Below are 21,713 nucleotides of genomic sequence, written 5' to 3'. Positions count from 1 at the left end.
ATCTTTCTTCTAGATTTCATTGTCAAGAAAACAAGTAAATTTGTTCAAAGCTTGGACTATCTGATCGACTCAATTAGACACGACTCAGTTATGATTTTTACATTTTGGAATCACCTTGAACTTAGGTAACCGAAATTGAAATTTCAGTTTGAACCCAATTCAACATGACCCTTAGAATTTAGATACTTGTAGAACTAAGCCTAAACGAAAAGAAATTTGGGATTGGTGTGTTCTATCTTTTCAAGTTAAATTTATGACCCAATGCATATTGTTTTAAGTAGTTTTTAATCATAGTCTATCTATTTGGCTTTCAGTTCCCTTCTATTACCAGCTCAAGATTCGCAAGCAAGTAATCTATTGTCAATTATGCCTAATTTACCAAATCAAGAACATCATAATTCTGAGCTGTCTAGGTGAATTTTGATTCCCTTTTCTTGTTATCAATCACCCTTTTATATTTTTTATTGAGAACTAACTTTATCATTAACACATTGAATACGCTTAAATTCTACTCTTGTTATTTGATTTAGATTTTAAACTTCGTTTACAGGCCTGTAGCTGTGCAACAACGAGGGTTTCTGAATCAAACTACAAAACCAACAGCTACATATCCTAGCTCTGGGACTCCCATGTCTAGCTTACTCCTGAACTCATCTCTTCTACATGTAAAATACCTTTCTCACTAACAAGATTTCCTGGAAATAATTATATAATTTCCTAACCAAATTCAACAATGAATAGGAAACTGTTGGGTCATCAGCTCCTAATCTTACGCAAACGCCACTGAGCAACCACAGTGAGGTATCATCTCATCAGCATTCCTGCATTAGGATCTAAATTAATTTGTTTCCTCTACCTTTGAGGTTATTTTGTTTTTAAATTGGCTTAGCAAGGAACTTCCGAACCGCGAGGCAATGCAAGGAGCAGACTCGAAGTGGGAGAATCATCAGCTTTCAAGCGCCTCAGGGTATATTATTAGTAACTTTACTCAAATTTGGATTCAATATTTTCTATATACTGTTTATGTTCATAACTTATAGAATATTTGCATGTGTTAACTTGGATTGAAAACAAGAAATTTGGATCTTAAAATAACTGTAAATTGCTGTAGACATCATGAATATAGTATTAACCATCATTTCATCCTGAGGGACATGGATTATGTCGTGAGTACATAATTTGGAATTGTTCTTTATGGGCATCCACATATCTCTTAAAATTTTGTCATTATTAGGTGCGCCTCTAAACATTCAAATCCATGTAGATCAACTGGTATCTATTATGTAAATTGCATTAATTTGTGTAATGTGACATGGGTTCAAATTTTTAGAGATCCAACTGGAAATAACAAAATTTCGTCGAGCTTATGAGAGCCTAAAAAGAACAATTTTAATTTATGTTCTCACAACAACATGATCCATACCCCATAGGCAAGTCAAATCGTGACAAATCATTTTTATTTATTTTTATGTTTGTCGGTTACTTATTTAAGGGAAACTCGACATTCAAATATAGTAATTTCATTCTCAAATTTATATAACAAACTAAATCTAATCAATTTAAAAAGGAAAAAGGTTAATCAAGTAATAGCATTAAGCTTTGTTGTATGGTTATTTTTCTATTATAACCGAATACGATTTGAAGTTAATAATGTCTGGTCTTTCATTAATTACAGGGAGAAAACAATGAGCCGCAAGCACCAAGTGCTGAACAAATCATGAGTAACTCTTTGTCTCTACCGATTGGAGCTAGTGCTAGTCCTGACATTGGCAACCTTCTTCCTCCAAGGTTGTTTAATTTTACAGGCTTCATTTGTCTATCCTGAATAAGTTTGTCTTAACTGTTGAAAATGCTGACTAAAGAGTCCAATGATTTCAGGCCAATCATGAATTCACTCTATGATCCAATGTATGAGGAGCTTGGACTGCCAATTGATCCCCATCTCAGGCTATTTGCCAAGTACAAGGTAATTACTGCTTTCTGAACATAACTAAGCTTTGCCTTACCTTTCATGCACTCGAAATGTAGAATGTCTAACCAGCCAATATTACCACTAAAATTATGCTAAATCTGCCTTAGCTAATTACACTTAGAGGATCTGATTATTTACCTTGAATTTTGCAGAAATGAGAATTTTGTGGGGACTTCTCAAGTGTGCTGATTGATCTCAACAATTACAGAGTTTTGATTTTTAGTGAATAAATCTTAGGAGCGAGTTGTTCAAACGCTGGATGATATTTTTATTAAGATTTTTAAATTTGATTACTTTGCCAGCATCACCTATATTTTGGGCATTAATTGCATCAGGAAGTGTCTTTCTCTATAAACTGAGTTGCCTTTAGTATGCTTTTAAGTTGTAGAATTAAGTTGATGAGTGTAAGAGCTGGTGTAGTTTTCTTGTTGTTGTTTTGGGTGTGTGTTTTTTATTCAAGGTTTCTTAATATTGTAACCTTGTTTTGGGGATGTTGGAATTTTATCAATAAAAATTTCAACCTTAGCAAAATAAATACATTTTTTGACATCAGGCATTACTCAATGTCAGTGTACTCCTTTATATATTCTCTCTCTTCTCACTCAAGCAAACTTAATACTCTCATTCAAACTTATTTGTTCTCTTCTCTCATTTGTTCTTCTTCCTATCTTTATTAGTTGATGTTAAGTTGATAAATGAAGAAGAAAATTTGAGTAATGAGGTTGCTACCAAACCTTTAGTTGTCTCCATTATTCAATCTCCAACAGCCCCAAGCTTACCACCAAGAAATAGGTTTCCGTTTATTAGTAAAATCATTCGAAATCCCCTCTTAATTCATGTTTATATAAAAGACAGTTTTTAATTGTATGTTTCTAATTCGTGTCTTTAGGTTTGACATTGTTTCTAGACGATTTCGTGCTAATGAGTTACAAGGGAGAAGGTAAATCTCTCTTATGTTTTTAATTTTCAATATGTGTAAAAAATTATAGATAAAAAATTATTTACATAAGAAGTCTGAGAGAAATTTTATTTTGCTTGAGATTTAATATGATTACAAAATAATTAGGAACTTAATGTAATTATTGAATATTAACAAGCCTTAAATATAACAATGCTTCTTTGTTTGGTGCTTTCGCCTTTATGGCATATCTTATTCTTTTTGTGTGTGTTCTTCTTTTAGTGTGCCTTTAAGTTCTAGAATTGAGCTAACGAGTTTAAGAGTTCTTGTAATTGCCTTTTTGTTGTTTTCTCTTTAGGTGTATCTTATTCATTTTGTATTTTTTTATGGTTTCTTAATACTGTTGTAACCTTGTTTTGGGGTGTTGATATTTTATTAATTAAAATTTTAGCTTTAGCGGTGTATATTTTTGATATGTGACATTACTCAGTGTCAGCATGCACCTTTATATATTCTCTCTCTTCTCACACAAAGAAATTTGATTCTTCTCTCATTCAAACTTATTTATTTCTTCTCTTTCTAATGTTTAATTTGTCTAGAAAATTATAGATAAAAAATATTTAAATTAAAGTTTGGGATAAATTTTCTTTTATTTGAGATTTCATGTGATTATAAAATAATTTGAGAGTTAATGTAATTATTGCATATCAACAAGTCTTAAAAATGGTCTTCTTTGCTTGTTTTTTTGAGCTTTATGGCATATCTTTTTCATTTTTTTGTTGTTCTTCCTCTGATTTGCCTTTAAGTTGTAAAATTAAAATGATGAATGTAAAAGTTGACGTAGTTGCCTTTTTGTTGTTTTCCTTTAGGTGTGTTTTTAGCCCGAGTTTCTGTGTTTTTTAATATTGTAATCTTATTTCAGGGGTGTTGATCTTTTAAATAAAAATTATAACCTTAACAATATATATTAACATATGCCATTACTCAATATCAGTATGAACCTCTATATATTATCTCCTCTCACTCAGATAAAATTAATTTTTCTCCCGTTCAATCTTTTTCTCTTTGTTAGTTGATGTTAAGATGATGAAACGGTATGATCGAAAGGGTAGATTTGATAACAGTATGATCAAAGGGGTGTTGATCTTTTAAATAAAAGTTATAACCTTAGCAATATATATATTGACAACTGGCATTACTCAGTGCCTGTATAAACTTCTATATATTCTCTCTTCTCACTCAAATAAACTTAATTCTTCTCCCATTCAACCTTATTTCTTCTTTTCTCTCATTTCTTCATCTTTTTCTCTTTGTTAGTTGATGCTAAGATGATGAAAGGAAAAGAAAAAATGAGTAATGAGGCTTCTACCAGACCTTCAGTTATCTCCATTACTCAATCTCCAACATTGCCAAGCCTACCACCAAGAAATAGGTTTAAATTTATGAGTAAAATTATCCAAAATTCCTTCTTAATTCTTGTTTATAACAAAGGTAGTTTGTAATTTTATGTTTCTAATATGTGATTTTAGGTCCGACACAATTTCTATACGATTCGGTGCTAATGAATCACAATGGGGCAGGTAAATCTCTCATCTTTCTCCATAGATTAGAAAATGGATTTACATTTCTATTCCCTTAAATTTATTTGATTAATGAAAAATTCTTCTCAAAATTTCGTTTGCATGCAATAAAGTGTTGAGGAGGAAGATATTTATGATGATGACAATAATGAAGAGGTGAACAATAAAATCATTCTATTTTTTTCCCTTTACATTTTCTAGTATTTTTCTTTTGGTACTATAATAAAACTTTACAAAAATTATTATCCTATCTAACGAGTTGACGGCAAATAATGATCTTGAAAAGAATTTATGAACTTATCATGTTTCCATTTGTTATTTAAATACATTAAATTATTATCTATTTTTTCACTCCAAACGTTAGGTTCGAAAACGGTATGATCAAAAGGATAGATTCGAATCTTTTACCCAACCAATGTATAGTTATATATGTATATATAAACCCTTTAAAAATTGGGGAAGAATTTATTAATAAGAGAGAAAGGAGCGAATAATTTGTCATGGTTTAATATTAGTGGTATGAACTAGAGGTGATCATGGGTTGAGCTACCTGGCCCGGTCCGATGGTCCGCCCGAAAAATGGGACGGTTCGAGTAAAAATATAGGTCCGAGATATGGGTTTAGGCAAAAAAATAAGAAAACGGGTCGGGCCTCGAGTAAAACTTTTTAGCCCGGGCCCATCCCGGCCCGGCCCAAATTATATATTAAATATATTTATTTATTTTTAATCAAATATATATTGTATATATATTAAATATATATTTAATATGGGTCGAGCTGGGCTCGGGCTTAACAATTTTCTTTTGGGCCGGGTTTGGACAAATTTTTATGCCCATATTTCGGGTCGGGCCGGGCCTGGGCCTAGAAAATAAGCCTAAATTTTTGTTTGGGCCTAACCCGGCCTAGCCCGACCCATGATCACCTCTAGTATGAACGACTTAATTGGTTGCAGATATTAATTCAAGATTTTTGGAGACATCTTCAAGAAACGCACCAAATAATACAAGCAATGCTGAAGAGACAACGATGTACATATATGTATTTTTTTTTTTGAAGTAATACATACCACTATTGTTGATAAAAGAAATTTGGTTATTATGGATTTCAGATGGAAGGCATTTGTTGGTGCTTAGGCCTTGATAGGTATGAAGATCAACAAAGAGCATAACATTTTTTTTTTTACAACTTTGGTGTTTAATATAAAATGCAATATATGTAATAATGAAATAATTTCTTATTTTTCCAAAAAAATGTACTTATTGTGTTTTGTTCCCATCAATGATAGATGTACTTTCTTACTAAGTTTTTTATGTTCAATATGTCTAGAAAATTATAGATCTAAAATATAAGATTGATCTCGAAAAATCAAACATATTTAAATAAAAGTTTGAGAGAAATTTTCTTTTATTTGAGATTTAATATCATTTGATTACAAAATAAGTGACACTTAATGTAATTATTGTATATTAAAAAAGAAAGTTAAGAATTAATTGCATCAAACATCCAAAACTATGATTCTCATTTTAAATTGGTTCTCAAACTTCAAAAATATTCTAATTACATCCCTAAACTATCTAAGTTATGTCAATCAGGTCCTTTTGTTGTTAAACCCATTAAATGACACGTCAAATCTTATGTAGCTTAATTTAAAAGGACTCTTTTTAGAAAAAAAATAAGATGTTGCAACATAACTTTTAAAAGCAAAAATTAAAAATAAAGTAAAACTGGAAAAAAAGAGTGAACGATAAAGCATCAGTAAAAGCTTTAAAAACCTCAAAATCAATATTTTGACAACCTCTATTTTAATAATATTTCATTTTTTTTCTTAAAACTTTCATTGTAGATTATGCCATATAAGATCTTATGTATCATTTCACAATTAAATTAACAATTCTAGCAACGGAAAGACCTAACTAAAATAACATTGGTAGTTTGAAGATGTAATTAGAATGACTTGAAACTTGAGGACCAATTTAGAATAAGAGTCATAATTTAGGGATGCTGATAAAATTATCTCAAAAGTTAATATAAAACATCTGGAGGTCCACAGTCTAGTTTGATCTTATCCTTAAATTGGTTCAAAACTAAGGCAAGTGGGCTAATACTATTTATTAGTCCCTAAAAAAGGCACACCCTAAAACAAAACAGTTTTAATTTGATTTCCATATAAAGCCAAGGAATCTTTGTTTCAAAGTGTGAAACCTGACATTAGTTTGGTGTAGTGTAACTGACCAAAAGATTAATTTTGAGTGTGGTTTCGTTGTTCCAAGTTGAAAAACATTCGCTCCAGTAAGGCCTTAGTTTCGAGGTTAAAATTTTAAGGTAAAATATACCGTTAGTCCCTGAATTTTGACAAATTTTGAGATTTCATACTTTACTTAAAAAGTTCAAAATTAAGTGACTTTTTTTTGTAAAGACTTAAGCACAATGGTAACTTACAAAGCTCACTACTTACATCCTTCCTCTTGAAAGTGTTCTTTCAAAGTTCTATTCCAACACCTTTTTTTTTTTTCCATTGGTGATGGTATTTTAAGTTTTGAATGGATACCTCAATTTAGTGAATTTTGAAGCGGAGATGGATTCTTTCCCGACCAAATAAGATAAAAGCTTGGCAGAAAAAAAATTTCTATTACCTTAATTTTCTTTGAATAATGAAAAGATGTTCTTAAAATTTTGTTTGCATGCATTGAAATAATGAGGAGGAAGATATTTATGATGATGACGATAATGAAGAGGTGAAAAAAAAATCATTCTAATTTTCTTTCCTTTACATTTTTCTAATATTTTTCTTTAGACCGTATAATATCATTTTATAAAAAATTATTATCCTATCCAATTCCGACCAAAAATATGATTTCGAAAAGAATTTATGTAATTTATCACGTTTCTATTTATTATTTAAAATATATTAATTTATTATCTACTTTTTAGCCCAAACATTCAGTTCCGTAATTGTATGATTAAAAGGGTAGATCCGAATCATTTCCCCCCAATCAATGTATATTTATATATGTATATATAGACCCTTTATAAATCAAGGAAGAATTTATTAAAAGGGGAGAAAGTAGTGAATAATTTGTCACGGATTAATACTAATGGTATGAACAACTTAATTAGTTGCAAATATTAATTCAAGATTAACGAAGACATCTAATTTACGAATACACTAAAGAATACAAGCCATGCTGAAGAGACAACGGTATACATATATCTATTTTGTTTTTATCTTCTTCTTCTTCTTCTTCTTCTTCTTCTTCTTCTTCTTCTTCTTCTTCTTCTTCTTCTTCTTCTTCTTCTTCTTCTTCTTCTTCTTCTTCTTCTTCTGAAGAAATACATACTTCTATTGTTGACGAAAGAAACTTAATAATTATATTTCAGACGGAAGCTATTCATCGGTGCTTGAGCCTTGATGGGTATGCAAATCAACAAAAAACAGAACATTGTTTCTATTTTACAACTTTGATGTTGAATATAAAATGCAATATATGCATATACTAATTAAATAACTTCTTAATTTTCAAAAAAGAAAATGTAATTCCTTTAAAAAAACAATATGTAAATTATAGATGTGATCTCTTATTGAACGTTCTTAGAAAATTATAGATAAAAAATATTTAAATAAAAGTTTGAGAGAAATTTTGTTTTATATGAGATTTAATATGATTATAAAATAATTAATGATTTAACTTAATTATTAAATATTAACCATTCTTAAAAATTATAATTTTGAATTACAAAATCAATTAGCCTCATTTGTTTTAATGAAAAGAAGATAAGAATTAATTGCATGAGATATCTTGAAACTATCATCCCTAAAATCACCTGTATCCCCTCCACAACATTTAAATAAGAGGATAAATGTGTTTTAGTGTGCCCAAACTCACATTGACAACAATATCGATTGCCATTAAATGACATACCATATCTATGTAAACTAAATTTAAAATCATATTTTTGAAAAATAAAACGTTGGAACATAACTTTTAAAAGTAAAACTGAAAAAAGAGAGAGTGGACGATAAAGCATTAGTAAAAGCTTTGAAAACTTCAAAAATCGAGATTTTGACAGCATCAATTTTAACAATATTCATTTTTTTCTTTAATTTTTTTTCTTTAAATCTTATTAGCCTTGACGGGTATGTAGATCAACAAAGAGCATAATGTATAAAATGAAATATATGCATGTAATACAGAAATAACTTCTTAATTTTTCAAAAAAAAATGTTCTTCCTTTAAAACACAATATGTACTTTAATGTGTTTTGTTCTCATCAATGATAGATCTGCTCTCTTATTAAGTTTTTGTTGTTCAATGTGTCTAGAAAATTATAGATCGAAAATATTTAAATAAAAGTTTGATAGAAATTTTCTTTTATGTGAGATTTAATATGATTACAAAATAATTAGGGATTTAATGTAATTATTGAAATCTTAACAAGTCTTAAAAATTTGAATGCTTCTTTGTAGGGGCGAAGCCAGAATAATTTTTTAGGGGATGAATGAAATTTTAATTTTTTTATAGTTTATATCTTTATATTTTTAAAGGATTAAATCAATTTTTTATAATTTTAGGGGGCTAAAGTGTAATTTTACCTTTACTAATTTAAAATTTTAGAACTTTTTAAAGGGCCTCTGCCAGCCCCCTAGATTTACCTTTGCTTCTTTGCTTGGTTTTTGAGTTTTATGGCATATCTCTTTTCTTTTCTTTTTTCTTTGCTTCCTTTGGTCTGCTTTTAAGTTGTAGAATTGAGTTGATTAGTGTAAAAGTTGGCATAGTTGCTTTTTGTTGTTGTTTTTCTTTTATGTATGTTTTCTATTCGGGGTTTTTGTGTTTTCAATGTTGTAACCTTGTTTTGGGGTGTTGATCTTTTAAATAAAAATGTTATCCTTAACAATATATATATATTTATATATGGCATTACTCAATGCAAGTATGCACCTTTATATATTCTCTCTTCTCACTCAAATAAACTTAATTCTTCTCCCATTCAAACTCATTTCTTCTCTTCTCTCATTTCTTTATCATTTTCTCTTTGTTAGTTGATGTTAAGATGATGAAAGAAAAAGTGAGTAATGAGGCTACTATCAAACCTTCAGTTGTCTCCATTACTAAATCCCTAACATCGTCAAGCCTACCACCAAGAAATAGGTTTAAATTTATGAGTAAATTCATCTAAAATTCCTTCTTAATTCCTATTTATAACAAGGGTAGTTTGTAATTTTATGTTTCTAATCTGTGACTTTAGGTCTGACACAATTTGTACATGATTTGGTGTTAAATTTTCACAATGGGGCAGGTAAATCTCTCACCTTTCTCCATATATTAGAAAAAAAAATTGGATTTACAATTCTATTCCCTTAATTTTCTTTGATTAATGAAAAATTCTTCTCAGATTTTTGTTTGCATGCAACAAAGTGATGGTGAGAAAGATGTTTATGATGATGACGATAACGAAGAGGTGAAGGAAAAACTCATTCTAATTTTCTGCGATTTACATTTTTCTAGTATTTTTATTTAGGTACTATAATAAAATTTTACGAAAATTATAATCCTATCTAATTGTGACAAAAAATGATGATCTCAAAAAGAATTTATGTAACTTATCACGTGTTGATTTATTATTTGAAATACATTAAATTATTATCTAATTTTCACTCCAAACACTTGGTTCAATAATGGTATGGTCGAAAGGGGAGATTCGAATCTTTTCCCCAATCAATGTATATTTTTCCTTTATAAATTGGGGAAGAATTTATTAGTAAGAGAGAAAGTAGTGAATAGTATTTTTCCTTTTCAATATTTTTCTATTGGAGCTTCCCTCATTCCTTTTATCGAGCATAATGATGCGAATCGGGCTTTAAAGAGTTCTAATATGCAACGCCAAGTAGGTTCACTTTCTCATTTCAAGAGTGCGTTGTTGGAACTGGGTTGGAATGCCAATTGGCTCTAGATTCGGGAGTTCCCGCTATAGCTGATCACGAAGGAAAGATCATTTCTACCCATACTGACAAGATTATTTTATCAGGCAATAGAGATGATCTAGGCATTCCATTAGTTAAGTATCAATGTTCCAAAAAAATACTTGTATGCATTAAACTTTAACAACCCAAAATATTCAGGGTTAATTGAAATAAGTAACTAATAAATGACCTAGACATAATGCTTAAGTAGCTAGTGCACTTTTTAGAGGTCTTAGGTTTTATCCACTTATGATAATAATATTAGTGTACTAATTTTCTTATACAATGTGTATAGATATATTGAACTGCTAAGATTTTCGTGTGTTTGGTCATTCGTTTAACACTGCTTATTTACGTTTGTTTTAAAATCACATTGAGCTTTCATAGCTCATGTAATGGCCTGAATTTTTAGTGGTGTCGAAACGGTGATTCGAGATCACTAAATCCGACAAGTGAGTGAGTATAAGTTAAATGTAAAGTTAGGAAAATTTTTAAAATAGTGAATAGTGTACTAGAAATAAATATTAAAATAATTAGAATCGAAAATGAGGTATCGAGACCTCAAAGATTTTAAACTGGGCCATAAATATTTAATAAATATTTATGGAGTGTTAAAAAGTTAGTATTAAAGTTTGGTCAAGAAATTTTAAAGTTTCGATAGTTAATTGAACAAAAAGGACTAAATTGTAACAAATGCAAAATTTTGGGAAATGGTTAAATAGCTTAAATGATAAAAGAAAGAGGGCTTAAAGGGAAAATAGACCCAAGGTCTATTTGGGCTAAATGGAAAAGACATGAAATCAGCAAGAAAATAAGGAGAATTAAGGGCAAAATTGGAAAATTACAAAATTTACTTAATAAAGCTAGGATTGGAGTGGAATTATCTAGATTTCTCTTTATTTTTCTGCATTCTCATCAGAAAAAATGCCATAGAAGGGTTTCCCTAAGTTGGTTTTTCATATTTTTACAGCAAGTAAGTTCAATTCTTGATTATTTCTTGAAATTTTTGTGTTTTTGTGACTTTTACAACTAGGTCCACTTGTTGAATTCATTAGTTTTTGATTCTATGAACGAAGTTGAATGTTGCTATGAATATGTGCTGGAAGCATATGATGATTTAGCATTGAATTAGAGCTTTAAATTATTTATATGCTGATTTTATTGAAAGAATTGAATAGAGAGTGAATGTTTGGGACCTAATAGTAAAAGAGTTTGAAGTTAGGGTTTTATGTGAAAATTATAAATTTCAATTGTTGTGAAATAACTTATAATGTATAGGTAAAGTACTAATTGAGAAAAATTAGCTTAATTGAGGGGTTAATTGAGCAAGGACTGAATTGTATGAACTATGAAATTTGGGGCAAAATGGAAATCAACATTTTCCACTAAAACAGTTTTGGACAGCAATAGTAGTCTAACTTTGAAAATTCACAAAAAATTTTGAGAATCGAATTAGAGGATGAATAAAATATGAAATTAAAGCTTATTGAGTCTAGTTTCTCATAAAAGAAACGATGTAAGCAATGGAATTGTAAATCATGAGATATAATAAATTTTGTGAGACAAGGTCAGAATAATTTCGGGTTCCCCTATTTTGATATTGGAAAATCATAAAAAAATTGAAGAAAAATAATTAGGGGCTTAAATTTATATAATTAAAATCCTGAATAAGTCTATTTTCAAGATAACAAACAAAAACATCATCTAAATCCTGTACGAGGAGATAATTAATTTTTAGTGAAGAAGGGTCGGAACTGTGAGACAGCAGAGCAGAGGTGACTTTAAAGAATAAAATGTACTTATTGGCTAAACCAAAAATTCTGAAAATTTTATAGTAAAAAGATATATGAGTTTAGTTTTAGGGAAAATTAGTAGATCCTAATTTGGAGTTCTGTAGCTTAAGATAAAAATAATTTAGTGACTATGGCACGGATGGACAACATTGAATATACATAAATAAATAGTGAAATTATAGATAATGTTACTTATAAGCGGGTTATAAACATTAAGGATGCGAAATAGAGTTAAGGTGAAGTCAATACTAATAAGTGAATGATTTTACAATGATAGATCGAGAACCCGAAGCAAATCGAGGAAAAGAAAAAGTAGCTGATTAGTCCCTGAACTTTCACAAATTCTACAAATCGACCCAGGTAAGTTCATATGACTGAAATTTAATGATTAAATGTTAATTTCATGAATTATATAGTGTATGATGATATATATTTGTTGATGGATTGAGAATAAAATAACAATGCGAAAACTGAATAAATGATCAAATTGAGCGGAACGTCGGATTTGAGTACTTCTGATCAATGACAAGTGATAAGTGGTAGCTTTAGCTACACTTATCTGATCAGTGACAAGTGACAAGTGATAAGTGGTAACTTTAGCTACACTTATCTGATCAGTGACAAGTGACAAGTGATAAGTGGTAGCTTTAGCTACACTTATCTAATCAGTGACAAGTGACAAGTAATAAATGTGATCCGTATAAGACCGTGGCAGGGCTATGGCTTCGAAAAGTGATAAGTGATCATATGCAATACCATAGTTATACTATGGCAAAGTGGAGGTGAAGTACTCAATTTTTCATAAGCGTTCCCTAATTTGATTAAGGATGGTAAGTGACAAATGGACTCAAAAGAATTACAGTAAATGGATAAGTGATAGTGAGTTTATACAAGGGGACTCACCAATGATTGTGGTTGACAGGTGAACTTAGTAATGGCGTATAATGTATAAGTGTATGAATGTTTGGTAAGATTTATGTTTTATGCCTATGAACTTACTAAGTTTCTATAAACTTACTTGAGTGTATTCAAAGTCTCTTGTAGATTGACATGAAAATATACAGAGGATCGGATCAACACTGAGGAACACACTATCCAAATTATCTCCGGTAGCTTTTGTAAATTTCCTTTTTGATTTGTATGGCATGTATATGGTTTGATGATTATATAAATGCCAAAACTTGTTTAATGAATATGTATTAAACTAAAGAGTCATGAATATGCTAAATGGTATAATTATATTAGAAGTATGATTTGGTATCAAATTGATTGAAATGGATTGGTTGGTTTGGATTGGTCTCTGTTTTAAAATTTCAAGGAAGGTTGGATATTTATAAAGGGATTATATGTAGTTCATAAAAAAAATTTTGGATTTTTCAAAAAATTCCTTATGGTTTCGATTTAATCCCGGTTTGGTCCTGAAGTATGTTTTGGGCTTTGGAGACCCATCTAAAGGACGTCATGACATGTTTCGGTAAATAAATAGTAACTAACTCGTAATAACGGAAAATTAATTCGGTAATGCCTCGTACCCTATTCCGGCGACGAATAAGGGTAGGGGGTGTTACAGCTCACTCCCTCAATTTCCTCTTTTCAGGTAAAACGCAAGGTTAGGTCTCGGACTCAACAAATCGAAGAATCTCAGTATATTCAGTTGGCTTTGTAATTAACTTTAAGTGAACTATGGTATGGGATTTTCGGTTTAAGTTAACTTAATTGTTTTCGTACTTTTATGTCGTATGACTTCAATATTATGATTACCAAATCCGGTTTGGTTTCAAAGCTATTACATAATTATTTTTATATGGTTTTAAGATAACTGAATGACATTTTGTTTTGAGTCATCTCTGTGGTGAATGTGACCTCCAAAATCTGGTCGAAACTTCTAAGTCGGGTTTTGGGGTGTTACATTATTCAAGCAAAACTTATCTCTCTTGGTCCTTCCTCTATGTGTCAAATAAATAGTTTTTCTTTAATAACCAAATATATTTTTTTGACTTGATTATTATAAATTTCAGAAGGGTATGCAGATCAACAAAGAGTAGAGCACTATTTTTCTTTGACAACTTTATTGCTTAATATAAAATGCAATATATGCATGTAATAATGAAATAACTTCTTAATTTTCAAAAAACAATGTACTTTCGTTAAAAAACAAAAAATGTACTTTAATGTGTTTTGTTCTCATTAATGATAGATGTACTCTCTTACTAGGTTTTTAATGTTCAATGTGTCTAGAAAATTATAGATAAATAATTTTTTCTGAAAATAATATAGATAAATAAAATTTAAATAAAGTTTGAGAGAATTTTTTTTATTTGAGATTTACTATGATTGCAAAATAATAGGGGACTTGATATAATTATTGAATATTACATTTTTTTTTGCTTGGTGCTTTGACCTTTATGGCATATCCTTCTCATTTGTTTTTTTGGTGTTCTTCCTCTAGTTTGCCTTTAAGTTGTAGAATTGAGCCGATGAGTGTAAGAGCCGGTGTAGTTGCCTTTTAGGTGTGTTTTTTATTTTTATTTTTTTTTGGGGGGGGGGAACATTGTATTGGGGTGGTGATATTTTGTCAATAAATTTTTTTGCCTTAGCAATATATATTAACATATAGCATTACTCAATGTCAGTGTGTACCTTTATATATTCTCTCTTCTCACTCAAAAAAACTTAATTCTTCTCCCATTCAAAGTTATTTATTCTCTTCTCTCATTTTTCTTCTTCTTCCTTTCTCTGTTAGTTGATATTAAGATGAAAAAAGAAAAAGAAATTTGAGTAATGAGGTTGCTGCCAAACCTTCAGTTGTCTCCATTAATCAATCTCCAACACTGTCAAGCCTACCAGTAAGAAACAAGTTTAAGTTTATGAGTAAAATCAGCCAAAATTCTTTCTTAATTCATGTTTATAACAAAGACAGTTTTAATTGTATGTTTCTAATATGTCTTTAGGTTCGACATCATTTCTAGACGATTTGGTGCTAACGAATCACAATGGAGCAAGTAAATCTCTCTTATTTTTCCATGGATTAGAAAAAAGAAATTGGATTAACTTTCCTATTTCTGTAATTTTCATTGAACAATGAAAAATTATTCTTAAAATTTTATTTTCATGCAACTAAGTGATGAGGAGAAAAATGTTTTTGATGATGACGACAGTGAGGAGGTGAAAAAAACTCATACTAATTTCTTCCCTTTATATTTTTCTAGTATTTTCTCTAAGTACTATAATATAATTTTACACTCTTAAAGATAGGTGACCCAAATTCTTGTTAAATAAAAATATAAGTGGCAAGATAAGGGGATCTACGAGAGCGAAGGCCGAGGGATTTTCTTTAAATAATATTTTCTTTTTGAAAATAATATAGATAAATAATATTTAAATAAAAATTTGAGAGATTTTCTTTTATTTGAGATTTAATTTGATTACAAAATAATTGGAGACTTCATGTAATTATTGAATATTAACAAGTTTTAAAAATTACAATGCTTATTTGCTTGGTGCTTTGGGCTTTATGGCATATTTCTTTTTTTTTTTTTGTGTTCTTCCTTTAGTTTGCCTTTAAGTTGTAGAATTGAGGTAATGAATGTAAGAGCTGGTATAGTTGCCTTTTTATCAATTTTCCTTTTAAGTGTGTTTTTTATTTGATAGTGTTGATCTTTTAAATAAAAATTTTAGCCTTAGCAAAAAATATATATTATTTTTCCTTTAGGTATGCACTTTTATATACTCTCTCTTCTCACTAAAATAAACTTAATTCTTTTCCCATTCAAACTTGTTTCTTCTATTCTCTCATTCCAACTTGTTTCTTCTCTTCTCTTATTCCTTTTTTCTTCCTCTCTTTGTTAGTTGAAGCTAAGAATTAGTTGCATCAAACATCCCCAAATTATGATTCTCATTTTAAATTGGTTTTTAAATGTCAAAGTATCCTAATTACATCCCCCAAACTATGAAGTTATATCAAATAAGTCATTTCATTATTAAAATCATTAAATAACACGTCAAATCTTATATAATTAAATTTAAATTGATCTTTTTTTAAAAAAAAATATGACGCTGCAACTTAACTTTTAAAAGCAAAAACTAAAAACAAAAGTAAAACTGGAAAGAAAGAGAGTGAACGATAAAACATCAGTAAAAGTTTTGAAATTCTCAACACCAAGATTTTGGCAACATCTATTTTAACAATATTCCATTTTTTTCTTAAAATTTTCATTTTATATTATGTCATATAAGATCTTATGTATCATTTTACAGTTAAATTAATGATTTTAGTAATGGAAAGACCTAATTGATATATCATCGGTAGTTCGAAGATGTAATGAGAATGATTTGAAGTTTGAAGACCAATTTAAAATAAGAGTCATAATTTAGAGATGTATGATAGAATTAACTCAAAAGTTATTATAAAACATTGAGAGGTCGACAGTCTAGTTTGATCTTATCCAACTAATTAATCAGTGATTATCCTTAAATTACAATGCTTCTTTAGCTTGGTTTTTTGAGCTTTATGGCATACACACACACACATGTGTGTATATTGTTGCCGTTCTTCCTCTAGGTTGCCTTTAAGTTGTAGAATTCAAATGATGAAAATAAAAGTCGATGTAGTTGCCTTTTTTTTGTTTTTCCTTTAAGTGTGTTTTTTAATTGGGGTTTAGGGCTTTTAATGTTGTAATATTGTTTCAAGGGTGTTGATCTTGTAAATAAAAATTATAACCTTAGCAATATATATATTGACATCTGGCATTACTCAATGCTAATATGAACCTCTATATATTCTCTCTTCTCACTCAAATAAACATAATTATTCTCCCATTCAAACTTATTTCTTCTCTTCTCTTCTCTCATTTCTTCATATTTTTCTCTTTGTTAATTTATGTTAAGATGATGAAAGGAAAAGAAAAAGTAAGTAATGAGGCTGCTATCAAACCTTCAGTTGTTTCCATCACTCAATCTCCAACATTGCCAAACCTACCACAAAGAAATAGGTTTAAATTTATGAGTAAAATCATCCAAAATTCCTTCTTAATTCCTGTTTAAAACAAAGGTAATTTGTAATTGTATGTTTCTAATCTGTGTCTTTAGGTCTGACACAATTTCTAGACGATTTGGTGCTAATGAATCACAATGGGGCAGGTAAATCTCTCATCTTTCTCCATAGATTAGAAAAAAATTGATTTACATTTCTATTCCCTTAATTTTCTTTCATTAATGAAAAATTCTTCTCAAAATTTCATTTGCATGCTATAAAGTGAAGAGGAGGAAGATGTTTATGATGACGACATTTGATAAGCTGTAAAAGTAACATATTTTAATCTCATTCTTAATGCATTTTTGGATGATTAATGATGTAAATTAGTGAATTTGATGCTCCTAATCCTTTAAATTCATGTTTCTATACTTAGGAGAGCGTTTGGGAGCAAAAGGAGTGGAAAAACGAGCCAAAATTGGATGAATAGAGCTATTTCCAGGATCCACACGGCCTGGGCATTTCCACACGGGTTGGCCACACGCCCATATGCCAGCCCGTGTGGATTTTACACCCTGTTTCCCAAACACGCTGAAAAACTCAATTTTTAGGCTTTCTAAGCATTCTAAAGTCTATAAATATCAATTAGAAGAATATTTAAGGGGGAACTCAGAGAAGATTAAAGAAATTACTTGAAGAACACCATCGGAGCCAACTCAGAAGTGGATCTCCTCAAGATTGAAGATCTCATTTTAACTTCTTTCGAAGTTTTATTGAATTTCTTTATGTCTTGTAGTTTTTCTGACTTCGAGATGTTTTCATTTCAGATTATGAACAAAATTCCCTAGATACTATGGAAGATGAAACCTATGATGAATCTTAATATTTGATTTCTTATTTACATGATAAATACTTGATTCTTGTTCTCAATTATGTATGCTTATTTCATGTTTTAATATTTTTTGGATATTAATTCTTCTTTAATGTGCTTATTTTAATGGAGCAAAAGTCCCTGTTTAAGAGTAGATCTAGCATAATTGAGTGGAGTTGCATGCAATCCTAAAAATAAGACGACATAAATCTACCAGATTAGAGTCAAATCTAATAGGGGAATCCATATATCGAGTTAATGCGACAATAGGGGTTTTAATTAGAAAGAGATTTCAATTAATCAACCTAGAGTTAGTTGTTCTTACTCTCGAAAGAGATATTAACATAATTTAGGGCTTTAAACAGATCAAGACACAAGTGAATAAATCGTTTAATTCAGATTCAGAATAATAAGTGAAGTCTAGGTGAATTCTTTCTTAGGTATTGTCTTTCTCTTTAGTATTCTCCGATTATTTCCTATTTCATTTTCTGTTGCGTTCTTAGTTAATTTAGATTAGTAAATTTAAATTAAAAAATAATCATCCCAATTTATCGGCTAAATAATAGAAAAACAATAATTACTAGTACTTTTAGTTCTTGTGGATACGATATTCTCTACTCACCATAGCTATATTATTGTTCGATAGGTGTGCTTGCCTTTGTCATAATTATAGTTAGTTTAGTGACCATCAAGTTTTTGGCGCCGTTGTCGGGGACTAAAATATTAATAACACTCGATTTTTTTTAATTTAGCCATTTATTTTTATTGCATTTTATTTTTGTTTTTAGTTTAATTTTTGTTTTCTAATTTTTCTTTTATTTGCTTCTGGCAGGTTTTTTTAGTTTATGACTAGAAGAAACCCGTCGGGACCATTAGTATTTGATAGTGAAATTGAAAGTACAACTCGCAGAAACCGTAGAGAAGCAAGGCAGAGCCGACATAGTATAGTGGAACAGCAAGAGGACATTATTATTATTACTGAGGAGATGACTGGTAATCAGAATAATCAGCTACCCCCTGTGGTTGCTGCAAATCCAGCAAATCCGAATTCTGCCCTCATACTATGTACGATTATGCCAAGCCCACTCTAACTGGGCTGAATCGAGTATTGTGAGACCCACCATTACTGCGAACAATTTTGAACTGAAGCTGAACACTATTCAAATGATACAACAATTTGTTCAGTTTGATGGTTTGCAGGACAAAGATCCAAATACTCATTTGGCTAATTTTCTGGAAGTCTGTGATACTTTCAAGATAAATGGCGTTTCTGACAATGCCATTCGCCAACGATTGTTTCCCTTCTCGTTAAGGAATAAAGCTAAACAATGGTTGAATTCTTTACCACAAGGTTCTATCACTACATGGGATCAAATGACCGATAAATTCCTACTAAAGTACTTCCCACCGACGAAGATAGCTAAGCTGAGGAATCATATCTCTTCCTTTATGCAGATTGACTTAGAGACTCTATATGATGTATGAGAGAGGTATAAGAATTTATTGAGAATGTGCTCTCATCATGGGTTACGTCTATGCCTACAGGTTCAAACTTCGTACAATGGTTTAAACCCCTCAACTAGGTAGTTGATCGATGCAGCAGCCGGTGGTACTCTGAACAATAAAACACCTGAAGCGGCTTATGAATTTATAAAGGAGATGGCACTGAATAATTATCAGTGGCAAGTCATGAGGACAAAGCCTAATAGAGCAACTGGTGTTTTCAATCTAGATGCAATCACCATGTTATCAAATCAGGTAGAACAATTAAATAGGAAAATTGATAGTTTATGTGTTTCTACGTAGGTACATCCGATGATGTAGTGCAATACGAATGGAGGAGGAATGAACAATCTTGAATATTTACCCTACGGTCCTAGCACAAAAAAAATGAATAAATCAACTATATGGGTAATAATTCTAAACTTCAAAATAATTCTTACAGAACACCTATAATGCAGGTTGAAGGAACTATCTCAATTTCTCTTGGGGTGGTCAAGGAAATCAGAGAGTAGAACCCCCTCCATGCTTCCAACAACAACCTTACCAACAAGAGAAAAAGTCAAACCTTGAGGGGATGTTGACGAAGTTTATCTCGGTGTCTGAAACTCACTTCTAAAACACTGAAACAACACTTAAGAATTAACAAGCGTCGATTCAAGGACTCGATAATCAAATCGGTCAACTTGCAAAGTTGATTTCAAAACGACCACAAGGTACCTTGCCTAGCAACACCGAAACTAACCCAAGAAAGTAGCTTCATGCAATTACCGTTCGTGAGGAAGAATGGTTAGTTGAATCTGAATTAGAACCAAGGCGAGAAGTTGTGGTAAGTAACGATAAGGTCAAGGTATGCCAGAATGAACAAAAATTGGTTAGTAACGATTATAAACCTCGAGTGCCATATCCTAATGCGACGAAGAAAGACCACACAAACAAACAATTTGGTAAATTTCTTAAACTTCTAAAAAAATTACATATTAACTTATCATTTATTGAAGCTCTTTCGCAGATGCTCAATTCCATTAAATTTTTAAAAAAGCATTAACAAACAAACAGAAGTGAGATGGTTCATCGCATATGGAGCTAAATGTAGAGTGCTCAACCATTTTGCAAAATAAACTACCCAACAAATTGAAAGATCCAGGGAGTTTTACTATTTATTGTTTAATTGGTAGTTTAAATGTTAATAATTCTTTGGTTGATTTAGGCACTAGTATTAATGTCATGTCTTATAAAATGTTTAAGCAATTAGGTCTTGGGAAACCCAAACAAACTAGGATGAGTATTCAATTAGCAGATAGAAACATTAGATTTCCTAGTGGTATAATTGAAGATGTTCTTGTCAAAATTGGGAAATTCATATTCCCAGTTGATTTTGTTGTTTTAGACATGGATGAGGATAGTGACATACCTTTGATTCTAGGTCGGCCCTTTTTAGCAACTGCTAGAACTATTATTGATGTTGGTACAGGTGAATTAATATTTCGTGTAGGTGATGACACGACTACACTCCAAGCTCGTGATTCTGTTAAGACATCTAATGATCGAGATGATTATACGAGTTCTGTTAATATGAGTAACATTGTGGCTCAAACTTCTTTACAGGAAACCCCTCAAAAAAACGTGATGGAGCCACGTTCTAGTCCATGCGACAAAAATAGAACAACTCATGAAGAAAGAATGTTACAAATCGATGAACTAGACAAATGACGGACACATGTTAAGGAGAAATCGAGAATACACGATGCAGAACCAAAGTGACGCCATGCTGAGTATGTGGATGGAACAAACCAATTTAAGGTTGGGGACCAGGTACTGCTAGATAAAACGGATCCTCGAATTGCCACTTCAGAGCTTAATGCAAACAGAGCAACTCCTTTTACGGTACTGAATGTCTTCCCACACGGTACAGTCGAGGTAACTCATTCTGAATTCGGCACTTTTAAGGTAAATAGTACTTGACTCAAACCTTATTTTGATAATAAAATTGATAGCGAGAAAAAGGAGTTTCAACTCTGCGAACCACCGTGACCTTACGAATTTGAGGTAAGTCGAGCTTAGACTTTAAATAAACGCTTCTCGAAAAGCTACCCAAGTGTTAACACTACTAATTTTCTTAATTTTATCTCATGATATTTTTAAAATTAATTAATTTTTAAAATTTA

General features: G+C 30.6%; 1 protein-coding gene and 1 non-coding gene across 2 annotated transcripts; one reads left to right on the top strand and one right to left on the bottom strand.

The window, feature by feature from the left end:
- The first annotated feature begins 319 nt into the window (after positions 1–319).
- On the top strand, positions 320–2,487 carry LOC107903131 (uncharacterized). The gene is made up of 7 exons (XM_016829177.2): positions 320–413; positions 551–665; positions 742–801; positions 890–967; positions 1,676–1,788; positions 1,879–1,966; positions 2,125–2,487. The coding sequence occupies exons 1-7, from the start codon at positions 367–369 to the stop codon at positions 2,128–2,130; spliced, it is 507 nt and encodes a 168-aa protein (XP_016684666.1). The 5' UTR covers positions 320–366; the 3' UTR covers positions 2,131–2,487.
- A 16,980-nt stretch (positions 2,488–19,467) lies between these two features.
- Positions 19,468–19,574, bottom strand: LOC121218102 (small nucleolar RNA R71). The gene has a single exon (XR_005914365.1). It is a non-coding gene; the product is annotated as a small nucleolar RNA R71 (small nucleolar RNA).
- Positions 19,575–21,713: the final 2,139 nt, after the last annotated feature.

The sequence above is a fragment of the Gossypium hirsutum genome, chromosome D05 (genome assembly GCF_007990345.1).
Source record: "Gossypium hirsutum isolate 1008001.06 chromosome D05, Gossypium_hirsutum_v2.1, whole genome shotgun sequence".
Lineage (NCBI taxonomy): Eukaryota > Viridiplantae > Streptophyta > Magnoliopsida > Malvales > Malvaceae > Gossypium > Gossypium hirsutum.
The sequence above is the reverse complement of the archived record's forward strand: the minus strand, read 5'-3'. Positions and strand labels throughout refer to the sequence as shown.